This window comes from Limulus polyphemus, unplaced genomic scaffold (assembly GCF_000517525.1).
Source record: "Limulus polyphemus unplaced genomic scaffold, Limulus_polyphemus-2.1.2 Scaffold305, whole genome shotgun sequence".
NCBI classification, from domain to species: domain Eukaryota; kingdom Metazoa; phylum Arthropoda; class Merostomata; order Xiphosura; family Limulidae; genus Limulus; species Limulus polyphemus.
In genome coordinates this window covers 43,007-56,120 of record NW_013665915.1, presented here as the reverse complement: position 1 = coordinate 56,120, position 13,114 = coordinate 43,007, and the positions used below count along the sequence as shown (strand labels likewise).

The following is a 13,114-nucleotide window of genomic DNA, read 5'->3' as shown; positions in this document are numbered from 1 at the left end:
GAATAGTGGGATTGACCGTCACATTATAACACCCCCACGGCTGAAAGGGCGAGCATGTTTGGTGTGACAGGGATTCGAACCCGCGACCCTCAGCTTGCGAGTCGAGTGCCTTAACCACCTGGCCATGCCGGGCCCGTATACTTACTTAAAGAAATCCTGGAACCAGACGCAACCCTGTTCTCATACATAAATGTGTTGGATATGATGATGGTGAAAACATGGCGTGGGAAAAATAAACATTGATGTACAAGAGTATTAAAAAATTACGAATTATAAAATGAAGTAGGGAACCTGCTATAAAAAGTAATGAAATAAGAATTAAAACCACAATCACCAATTTAAAAAATTCACTCTTTACTTTGGCCTACAAATAAATGTATAAGGCTGTCAATCTGATCACACATACAAAAAAACAAACAAAAACATTCAATTGAAATACTGCATATTTAGGTTAAACTTTGAGAATTTGTTTTATTTGTGGATTTATTTTAATGTACAAATTGTAATAGTCTGTACAAAGAGGAGACTAAGAAGGATTTAAGTTCAAGAATAGTTTGTTTGTCTGTTGTTAAGCGTAAAGCTACACAAAAGGCTATTTGTGCTCTGCTCACCACAGGTATTGAAATCATACATACGTAGTTAAATAAATTAGTATAATTGAGGCTGATTTGATGCTTCGCTCCATATTATATCAGGACTGTAGGAAACAGGTAGTTATGTGCTTTACAGACATATCATCCTATCATGTTTTCTACCTGCTTTAGTTATATAGAATGTTTTAAATGAAGTTAACTAAGATAAAACAAATCAACTTACTTGTACAGAGTAATCGCGATAGCTAACACACTAATTGGTTCACTGTATATCTTGAAATAACTTTACCTACTATCTCTTTGACTGTCTTTCAGCTCACTCTCTAGGTTACCTAAATTAACGATGATTCGCACTTTATGCCACATCCTTAGAGCTTTCTAGATATTCTAGGCCTATCTTATTAAAAATTCTGATATTACAGTCATCATTAAGACCCGCAGCTCCCTCTAGCTAATATTTCATTCACAACATTAAAAATAATCTTTGTTTGTTTCTGAATTTCGCGCAAAGCTACACGAGGGCTATCTGCGCTAGCCGTCCCTAATTTAGCAGTGTAAGACTAGAGGGAAGGCCACCCACCGCTAACTCTTGGGCTACTCTTTTACCAACGAATAGTGTGATTGACCGTCACATTATAACGCCCCCACGGCTGAAAGGGCGAGCATGTTTGGTGTGACAGGGATTCGAACCCGCGACCCTCAGATTGCGAGTCAAGTGCCTTAACCACCTGGCCATGATTAAAAATATTACTTACAACAGTATAATGTCTATTCTGCACAAGAGGATATTGCATTAATACATAGAATCTAGATTAAAAGGATTAGCACTGTAATACCCTTGCTAGCTGGGTTTGCTGACTTTGTCTAAAGTACAGCCAACCAGTGTTGTGGGAGAATAGAAGTCATAGTGTAATTCTGTCGAATAGAGAAAGATATCGAGTTTGCTTATTGAATTCAAGCTATTCTCTTTGGTAAGTTTCTACAAGGAAATCGTCAAGTGATGATATATTTCAAAAACGCTGCGTTTTAGTTCTACTGAGATTAATCCTGAGAGAGGGAAAGCTGTGGAACTAAACACAGCTTTGTATACGCGACTGTTATCCGTCTGTGTAAATTTGAACGCTGTGTTTTCTGTTTATTTGTAATTGTTCAGATTCATTATTTTATACTTGAGGAACTCGGTCAAATGAACTACCACAGAACACTTTCCGTATTTCTCGATCGAATCTACTATTACTTGCGAGTTTGCTTATCTGAAACTTGTCGGGAAATCGATTTCACCCGAAAGCACCACAATTATGGCTAGTCTTAAAAACTAAATCTGAGGTATTCTCAGAATCTAACGCAATTGCTCTGCATAATCGCTGGTGAAACTCAGACTTGGTTTAACGAAAATCCAGCTTTCTCTGTACTTGTAGTAGAAGCAAGCTAAAATGTTCCATTTATTTTATTTACCATATTAAACCCTTTCAACTCTTCGCTTACATTACTCAATATATAACTACGACAGAAAACTAGTAAAAGGTCACAATATTTGACCAATGAAATGGCTATTTTGACTAGCAAAGTCTTGATTTTTTATCAGCCTGTCCCTGGATCTGAATGTTTTTTTTGTTGTTGTTGTTGTTGTTTTTTTTGACAGATCAATGACGTCGTATTTTATTAATTATGGAATGCTGTATTTTCTCACGATGCATATTAACTATGGCATCAAACTACAAATATTTTCATAATTTATTTATTATAACTTATATTTTTTGATTAAGTTATAATGTAGGAAACTATAAGCTGAAAGTCTTGTCAAATTTATCAAGTACCTGCGATACTCAAAATCGCAAAATATGTTTAGGCTTATCAGACGATTAAAAGTTTCAAACCATATTTTGAAATTATATACTTTACGCCATAAACAAAGTATACCATTAGAGGGCGTACCACACCATCAGTAACTGGCATTAGAGGGAAAACCTGAAGGGTTGAACTCAGAATATAAGAGCATTGTACTTTGAGAATTATAATTTATAACGGAAATAACGTGAATTATTGCTTACTTTGTGATGAGATATTGTATTTATAATGGTTTCTAACACGTAATCAATTAACTAATACTTAATAGTAGTCAGTACTAGTAGTTTTCACAGATTTGGTCGACATTATAATCTGTAGCAATATTATATTGTTAATACGCAAGTATTAGTATTTCATTTTAAACGTTTTCATTTTATGTTTTATTCTACAAAGTTTAAGAGCTTATTTTTAATATTAACCTAGCGAGTTATATATAGCATAGACGCCTAACCATAGGTGCAAATAGAGGCACATGCCACCCCACTTTGAGTTTGAGTATGCTTTTGGTAAAATGTTTTATTTTCGGGTGGATTGCCAATACTTTGCCTCTTTTTCAATTAAAGACGATTATCCCATGATAAAGAAGATGAGGTTGAATTTCCAAATGGTTGGCCTAATCGTAGTAACTGTCACAACTTAAATATTAAAATTTTAACAATAATGTACATGGACAGAATTTTGCATAATATTAGTTATTACTGTTTATTAAGTAATACATAGTCTATTAGTACTGATGTTTTACTTATTTTTGTACACCTTCAAATTTAGTATCAAAAACTAAGTTACCTTCACTTCTAATTAATAGTAAAATAACAACATTAAACTGTTTTAAAAACATCATATTTTTTTATTTTCTGTAAAAAAAGAAAGCAAATTAATCTTTTCCACAGTATGCATTTGTATGTTGATTTTTTTCTGAAGTACTAAACTTTAAAGTAGTAAATGTTTATAAAGGTTTTTGTTATCTTGTGTGACCTGAATCACTTTATACTGGGATTTCCTAGAAAATTATTAATAAACTGAGTCAGTGAGACTGGTTAGAGTAAAAATAATAAAGATTAAGTTTATATTTTCGAGTTTCTATTTTTGTTTAAAATGAAAAAAAAATGCATAAGAGTCACTTCCATCATTATTTTTATAGGGTTATCATGTGATTTTACTAAATCCACATATAGCTCAAATATCCAGAATAGTGGGTTTGTTGTTAATACATTGAGGAAAACCCAGCCTTTTAATAAGGGGGCAAATACCTATCTATGCTATCCCATTTTCTGCCACCCTACTCCAAACAGTACCTTGATTTCTAAAATAGTTATTCAAACTTTTTTTTTTAATCCATTAAATTGTTCAGTTGTGATTAGTTAACTTCCAAACAAAGTGTGCTCTGTACTTAGAGCAAAACTAAAAATCAACCTGGCAATCAGTATAGCTAATTAAATATCTCTTCTTACATATATATATAATAATGATTTCCACTGTGTAGATACATTTCAAAGAGCTGATTTGGATGATACAGTATTAACTTTGTAATGCATTCTGTGTTTGGATTTTTATTGTATAGATACATGTCAAGGGACACAGTATTACCTTTATGATGTATGCTCTGTGTATGATTTTGATTATATAGATACATTTAAAGGGACTAATTCAAGATGGGTACACTATTACCCACATATCAAGTGACGGAATCGGGATGGATTCATTGTTACCTTAGATATATAACCTAAGATTTTACTGGTATAAATACATTTAAAAGGACCAACTCAAGGTGGATACAGCATTACATTTATGATTGATAATGATGTGTGTTTGAAACCTGTGACTTGTAATGTTTGTTTGTACTATGTAGCATGATTTAAGTTATGACTAGCACTATATTATTACGGTAATGTTTTGTTAAATTCTTGAGTTGTTTCAGAAGTATCCATGAAATTACTCACTTGTATATCAACACGTTCATTTTACTAGTTTTAAAAATTGTCTCTGGTTTGCATTTCATATGATAGCTGCTAATAATATATAAGGTAGACAATAACTTTTATAATTCATATTTTTACCTAGGAGTCAAACAGAAAGTAATTATATTTTATGTAGCTTGATAGAATTTGCTAAGCAATTTGTTGTTTTTTCATTCTAGACTTTGTCACCATAGGAGGCTTGTTGATTTTAAGCTTCATTAACCAGATACTCGGACATGATAAAAACAGTCTTTTATACTATGCCAAAACATGTATGCTTTTTCTTTTGTGTTGGTCAACCAATTAAGTCCTGTTTTATACCATTGCTTCAGAGAACAAATTGGACTGTTAGAAGGTATATTGACCCACCTCTAAGATCATTGGTTTGTGAAAATCAGAAAATATTTTCCTCTTTTAAAACTAAAGTCATCAGTCAAAGTATACACTTCAAGAAGAATTTCAATTGCAGTTCTTCAGTCAAAAACATTAATTTTCTCAATGACTTCTGGAAAAGACCTAGAAAAAAACATGGTCAGTATGCATTAGTTCAGCCTGGTCTTGTTAGTGAAGCAGGAGAAATTCCTCCAGATATAGTTTGTCCAGAATATGCATATTCTGGAATAGTTGACCTAGCTGCACCTAGCATAGAAATAAAAGATCTTGAAGTTATTCAGAAAATGAAAGACTCGTGTGCACTTGCCCGAAACATTCTAGACCATGCAGGAAGCTGTCTTAAGGTGAGCATCTTCATGTGTAGGAAAGCAAGAGTAAAAATGTAATGATTCTTAAGCAATGTTATAACAATAATTAACTTACTTATTGTTAGAAAAATGCTTATATTGGACACATTTTCCTCTTGTGTTTGATAAAAATAAAAGCTGTGAAAAGTAACTAAAAATATATGTTGTTTTTGTAAACATGCTACAGGATTGAGCAATAGTAAACTGGCTTTCTGCTGTTTTGACTATAATGCTTTTTAACAAAAATAATGTTTTTTTTCTGTAACCTGATTTTAATAAGTATATTAGTTCCCAGTTACAGAAACTGAAATTGCCTTACATTTTAATTCTAAAAACCCATGGTTGAAAGCAAAGGAGAATATGTTGCAATATGTCAACCACACCACACCTGTTATACCGAATGCTGCTGAAACATTTTGCCCAATAACAGGGCTTATCAGATCTGCTGGGATATGACATAGTAATGGTTTAGGCATTATATATATATATCACCAACTTACATGAACAACAGCTGTTAGTGTGTGAATGAGATTAAGCAAGTTAATTTTAATTATTATCAATTTAAGTAATTTACAAATCAGATTTTTAGGTATGAATTTAGAACACATCATTATTTTATTTTAACACTATTTGTTTTATTCATTATAAATACAGAATTCTTGTTTTAAAATGATAGTTGCCACATATGGGAAATATTTAGTGCAAATTAAGTAAAGCATTCATAAATAACATAAAAAAAATAGTAACTAATTTAAATATTGATTTCAATATTTTATTAAAAGTAGAACTCCATGTTTGTAGAAAAAACATTTTATAGCTTGCATGACTTTGAAAAAAACTTGCCTATCAGTGTTGACTGTAAATATAAATGTTCTCATATAATGGGTTGCATATGTTTCCTCATATTCTTTGTACAACATACAAGTCAGTAGGATATACTTGGAAGTAGATCTGATTACAATGGTGATATGAAACTTAATGTACATCAGCAGTGATTGATGTTCAATCACCTCTCTCTGTAAGGGAAGCATAGAAATAAACATTAATCAACTGTGTTATTTTACATGTTACATATTTGCTAATATTTTGGGTGTATTTTGTTTCTGGCACATTCATTTAATGATATCTATGGTACTTTCCTGAATATTTTTAGAACAATTCTCAGAAACAATCCCATGCTGTTTAGATTTATTTGATCTCATGGTACATGAAGTTTTAGATCTGAACATTTTAACCTGTAGTATATTAATCATAACTTCCAATACGAAATCTTACCTCCCTCAGAAAATAGTTTTTTCAACTAGCACTGCCCTCTGTTGGTGCAATAGATATTCTGACCAATCGTGAAGTGATTAATGAATGCAGATGTGAAGAGGGCTCTGGTTATGATAGGGGTTGTGTTGCGCTCCTATTGGTGGAGAGCTGCTGCATGATCATTTGCATGTAGATATGCAGAAGTGGAAGGCTAGTGGTATTGACAATTTGCACCGACATAGGGCAATGCTAGTGAGTAGTGGTAAGTATCTGTTGGAAATACATTTTCAGTGTAGAAAAATGCTAACTTCCAATAGTAACCTTTTGCCAACCATTCATTTATTTCTAGGTGACTAAATTTCTAAGTTAAATATAGTTGCAAATCTGTTAATACAAATATGCGGTAGGGTATGGTTAATAGTGTATATAAAAATATATTACACTAAACTAGGAAAATGCCATATTTCTCACATTATTAAAGTTTGAATGTACAGATCAATGAACTGTTTTGTGCATGAATTACTAAAATATATGAAATCATTCATTTTTATCACATCACTCTCACCTATCACGACTTGTAAACTGTATTTGGTTATGCCAGCATCCTGGCATTCTTTATTAGTTCTTTGTGTTGTAGTGGGTCATGAATTATATTTTCTTGTTTCAAAGATAGGAATGACAACAGAGGAAGTGGACCAGATGGTACATACTGCAGCCATAGCTCACAAAGCTTATCCTTCACCACTCAATTATCATGGATTTCCTAAATCTGTGTGTACATCTGTAAATAATGTTGCTTGTCATGGAATTCCTGATGATAGACCACTGGAGGATGGTGATATAATCAGCATTGATGTCAGTGTATGTATGTATGTGACAGTAAAACAGCTAACATTGAAAGCTAATGTCAACTTACACCCACTGAATTGTACTGGTTTTACTTCTCAACCAGATTTCAATGATCTTTTTCTACTATTAGTTTGGTAATGGTGCTGTATGTTGTTGGCATACTAAGAAAATAAAAAGTATGAAGTTTTGCTAATATTTTAAGAAAGGCATCTTACCTGCCTTTACACAACTGAGTTTTTTGTTTTTCTTGTACTATCTTGATCTTTGACTAATCTAACTGAGTTGATAACAAGGATTTTTTTCTCTGCTGGCTTATTATATATCCAATTTTCTTTTCAGGTGTTCTACAATGGTTACCATGGAGATTGTGCAAGGACATTTGGAATAGGAGATGTGGATGGAAAAGGAAAGAAGTTAATGCATGTAGCACAGAACTGCTTGAATGCAGCAGTGACTGTTTGTGGTCCTGAGCAAAAGTTCAGTGAAATTGGTAGAATTATTAGGTACATAGTGAGTTTACTATTAAGTTTATGACATTGGAGAATCCATGGTTTTGTAAAAGGGGGGGAGTCCCAGGAAAGTAAATATTAGAACAAGGACACGTAAATATTGTAATAGTCAAAGTTATGCTTGTGCAACACTTTTAATTGAGGCTAGAGAACTCACCTGCCCTACTATGCTATATAAAATATTTTGTTATTATTAATATTACATAATCATATATGTGTAGAGTATTTTATGCACAGAATATCAAAATATGTGGTACTATGTTGTTTGGTATCATTTCTATCTTCTGTCATATACTATGCTGTTTGGTATCATTTCCATCTTCTGTCAGATACTATGCTGTTTGGTATCATTTCCATCTTCTGTCAGATACTATGTTGTTTGGTATCATTTCCATCTTCTGTCAGATACTATGTTGTTTGGTATCATTTCTATCTTCCGTTGGATACTATGTTGTTTGGTATCATTTCCATCTTCCGTTGGATACTATGTTGTTTGGTATCATTTCCATCTTCTGTTGGATACTATGTTGTTTGGTATCATTTCCATCTTCCGTTGGATACTATGTTGTTTGGTATCATTTCCATCTTCTGTCGGATACTATGTTGTTTGGTATCTTTTCCATCTTCTGTGGGATACTATGTTGTTTGGTTTCATTTCTATCTTCTGTCGGATACTATGTTGTTTGGTATCATTTCCATCTTCTGTCGGATACTATGTTGTTTGGTATCATTTCCATCTTCTGTCGGATACTGTGTTGTCTGGTATCATTTCCATCTTCTGTCGGATACTATGTTGTTTGGTATCATTTCCATCTTCTGTCGGATACTATGTTGTTTGGTATCATTTCCATCTTCTGTTGGATACTGTGTTGTTTGGTTTCATTTCCATCTCCTGTCGGATACTATGTTGTTTGGTATCATTTCCATCTCCTGTCAGATACTATGTTTTTTGATATAATTTCCATCTATCAATTGTTTAGGACGAGGAGTATTCTAGAATGTATAGATCTTAAGCTCTGAGTGATAAACCAGTGTTTTTAGTTGAAATAATGTTTTAAGCAATAATTAGAACCTAATATACATATGTATATGAACTAATGTTTACAACTTTTTTTTACAGGGATCCATTTTATTCCATACATATTGTTTCTTATTTTAAATTACAGTGAAACAGCAGAAGTAGGAGGATGCACAGTTGTTCCTGAATTTTGTGGCCATGGGATTGGGAAATTCTTTCATGGACCACCAGATGTGTTTCATTTTGGTAAGGATCATATGGCAAAATATTCTTCATGTTAGAGATAAATGTTATGAATACTGTCTCTCTTTTTTGCCCTGTTTTCGTTTTGTTTTTCACAATCTGAACACGTAATTTTTACCAGAATGATTTCTTTATTCATTAGTATGAAATATAATGTTGAAGAGCTAGTAATAAAATTAGAATCATTTTATGTAAAAATAAGCAAATATTTTTATTTCTAAATTACCACAATTATTTATTATGGGGGTACCTAAGCTCTAAGTATGATTTGTGTAAAAATATTAATATATTCTAAAGCGTCCACTAACATATAAGAATTCAAAGGAAATATCAATATTATTAAAATTATGAACTGTTGAGTAAGGAAGCACATTACGTTAATACAATAACAGGTAGGCAAACAACAGTTTATAAGCATAAGGAAGAGTTTTATTGATGGTGGAACATACTACATGTTTCGACAGAACATTGGACTGTCTTCTTTAGGTATGTTATATAGTCAATAGGGAAGTAATGATTTATAAGCAAACTACCTTATGCTTATAGATCATAGTTTGCTTACCTATTATGAAAATTTTGAATATTAATTATTTGAAAATAAAATTGCTTTGAGTCACGTAGACTACCCTAATAGTTTAGAATTAATGTAAGTGTACAGTGTGTATGTATGTATATGTATGTGTGTGTGTGTGTGTATACTATGTTGTTTGTTTTCATTTCCATCTTCTGTCAGATCCTAATGTTGTTTGGTATCATTTCCATCTTCTGTCGGATACTATGTTGTTTGGTATCATTTCCATCTTCTATCGGATACTATGTTGTTTGGTATCATTTCCATCTTCTGTCGGATACTGTGTTGTTTGGTATCATTTCCATCTTCTGTATATATATAATAAAGAAAACATTGGAATATCAAACTGTTCTATTTTTCTCTCCTGTATTACTTTCTTCAGCCTGTTTCGTGACTTCAAAGGTCGCACTTCAAGATATATATAATGAGAGAAAGAGAAATAAATAATTTTAAGTTTATTAATGAATCACTTTAAGTCAAAGCAGATAGATTCAGAATTAGAGATGTCAAAAAGCTGTATTATATACTAATCCTTGTGTATGTATGCTACCAGAAATATTTAAGAAAAATTAAATTTTTTCTCATTTTAATAACTTTTAAGGAAAAAAATCTTTAGTGATTCCTGAATAAGTTCCTTTTGCTTTAATATTTTTAGTAGGATTAAAAACCTATCAGAAATTGCAATAGAGTATCAGAGAATTAAGTATTGGTGTTTTGATACACATGAATTATATAATTCTTACACAAATCAGGTTTATATTGGTACACTAGAACTACTGAATATTAAGACTTCAATTTCTTGGCAGTTTTCTGCTTTCAACATTATTAGTGACAGTGTTGTATCTTTTGATGTAGCAGTGTTTCACTACCAGGGACATTGTCAAGTTAAAGACAATGATAAAAAGCTTTAGCTAATTAGAAAACCTACCCAAGATTTGCTTACTAAAAATATCTTACGTACTACCTTTATTTTGTGCTGTTGTTTGTGTGTTAACATGTTAGATTTGCAATGTTGATAATGATAATTTTACTTACTTACATATTTCATAGTGTATTCTTCGTTCATGGATCAGCAACGATGATAAATATTAAGGTTCTTGCCCAGCATTATTAATTTTTACTTATTCCGTCTATAGTTTTTACCACCTCTGTAATATAAAGAATTGTAAATGAACCTATTACTAATACTTTATAATGCAAGAGTATGAGTATGGCTTTTTTGTGCCTTGTTTTAATAGTCAAATTGGTTTAATTTTTTTTAAACTGAGTGAAAACACAAGTCATGATAAATGTAAATCTGCTACATAATCCTTAATTATTATTGTTTTGAGTATAAAATAGTTCAGTCATTACATTTTTCAGTTTGTAATACATGCTTTAGGTATGAGTAATGATTCATTTTAAACAATGTAACAAGGTTCATTTCCTTACAGTAAATTTATAACTTTGTTTCATTCTACTGGTGATAGGTAGATGAAGCTTGTTGCTTTATCCAGAATGAACATTTTCAGTTTACTTTAGAGTTTTTATTTTTTTAAAAATGGTTCAGACAGTAAAACAAAATTATGAAAAAATCATCATCCGAGTGTTTCATTTGCGTGTACTTATACCTGCATATTGTTATTGATGATAATGGTATATATCTGATTTTCATGTACTTATATCAGCATATTGTTATTGATGATAATGGTATACATCTGATTTTCATGTACTTGTACCTGCATATTGTTATTGATGATAATGGTATACATCTGATTTTCATGTACTTATACCAGCATATTGTTATTGATGATAATGGTATACATCTGATTTTCATGTACTTATACCAGCATATTGTTATTGATGATAATGGTATACATCTGATTTTCATGTACTTATACCTGCATATTGTTATTGATGATAATGGTATACATCTGATTTTCATGTACTTATACCTGCATATTGTTATTGATGATAATGGTATACATCTGATTTTTATGCTTACATTTAAGAATCTTCAGTGTTAATTACTGTTCATATTTATCAAAAGAAATGGATACGAATGAAATTAATTTCATAAATATATAAATGTTTACATTCTAGTCAATCAGTCAGATGGAATTATGCAAGAAGGAATGACTTTTACAATAGGTGAGTGACCTTTTTTTTCATTAGACTAGGAGACATGTCTTTTACATCATGTCAAAATCATTAGGTTGAATCATAATAATGTAAATGTTTGTAAATAAATAAAGCAAAGTTTTCCTTTTAACAAACTGAAGTGCATAAAAATTGATACATAATACAGCATAAGAGTTAAAATATAGTGAGGTAAGCTAACAACAAAAAGAAACAATAGTGGTGTAATTAGACAGACTCAACTAAAACTTGCAAAGAAGTCAGTTCTGTGTCTCCCTGGACTCGGAGGTTAGTGTGTCAGGCTGTGAATCTGAAGTTCCAAGGTTCATATCCTATTACTGCAAAAACATTAATTGCATTCCTCACTTTGGGACCACGAGTGACAGTCAAATCCTACTTTATCAGTCTGACAAGAGTAGCCCAACAGTTGGCAGTATCTGCCTTCCTGCTAGTCTGTCACTTCAAAGTTAGGGATAACTAGCTCAGATAGTCGTCGTGTTGCTTTACCTGAAATTCAACAACATCAATAAAAATCTCCTTAATAATGTTGGCAAAAGCTACAAGAAAAAAGTTTTATGTATTTCTTCGTAATAAATATCATCATATAAGATTTACCCTAACTATTGCACTTGAAGTGATTGCTTGTTGCAAATATGTTTATTAAGGATGCACAAGTAGTAAAATTTGGCCGAATACTGGGTCCGGGTACCCGGTCACTAAGCTTCGGCTGGTGTCAGGTGTCAACCGGGACCAGGTTCTCCCCTTGCCCCCCCAAAAAAAACAACATACACAAAAATTAGAAACAAAAACAAAATTGACGTTTATTACATTTAACCAAATAATCATCAACAGAACATTCAAGTTTTACTTACAACTTTCAATGCCTAGCACCAACTTCTAAAACCCTAACCCTTATTGTTCTCAAAACCCCCCACCTTCCCCAGAAATCCACTTCTCAACCCATGCCTGTTATTAACCCCTATTGTTCTCCGACTTTCAGCTGGTGGTCAGTTTTGACTGTAACTTTCATTACCGTGTTAGTTGCCACAAAGATTAGGGCTTAGATGCCTAACATCGACTCTTCCAAAGTAAAGCATTATATTGAAGAAAGGTTTGTGTTGTATAAAAACTTTTATGTTTATATCATGCTATGAACATACAGGTTTATAAACAAAGAAATAAATAGAGGGTTGTAAACAGTGAAATAAACATTGAGGTTTGTAAACAGTGAAATAGACATGGCGGTTTGTAAACAGTAAAATAAATAGAGGGTTGTAAACAGTGAAATAAACATTGAGGTTTGTAAACAGTGAAATAGACATGGAGGTTTGTAAACAGTGAAATAAACAGTGAGGTTTGTAAACAGTAAAATAAACATGGAGGTTTGTAAACAGTGAAATAAACATTGAGGTT

General features: G+C 32.0%; 1 protein-coding gene across 5 annotated transcripts in view; it reads left to right on the top strand.

Moving 5' to 3' along the window:
- The first annotated feature begins 2,531 nt into the window (after positions 1 to 2,531).
- The window catches only part of LOC106457226 (methionine aminopeptidase 1D, mitochondrial-like), a 14,848-nt gene continuing 4,265 nt past the window's right edge, over positions 2,532 to 13,114 (top strand). The window contains exons 1-6 of one of the 5 annotated variants that reach the window (XM_013916620.2): positions 2,532 to 2,593; positions 4,579 to 5,136; positions 7,063 to 7,254; positions 7,582 to 7,745; positions 8,918 to 9,015; positions 11,666 to 11,713. In XM_013916620.2, coding sequence (XP_013772074.1) covers positions 4,636 to 5,136; positions 7,063 to 7,254; positions 7,582 to 7,745; positions 8,918 to 9,015; positions 11,666 to 11,713 — 1,003 coding nt within the window. In that variant the 5' untranslated portion in view covers positions 2,532 to 2,593; positions 4,579 to 4,635. The other 4 variants (XM_013916618.2, XM_013916619.2, XM_022383059.1 and 1 more) reach the window with 4 other exon arrangements.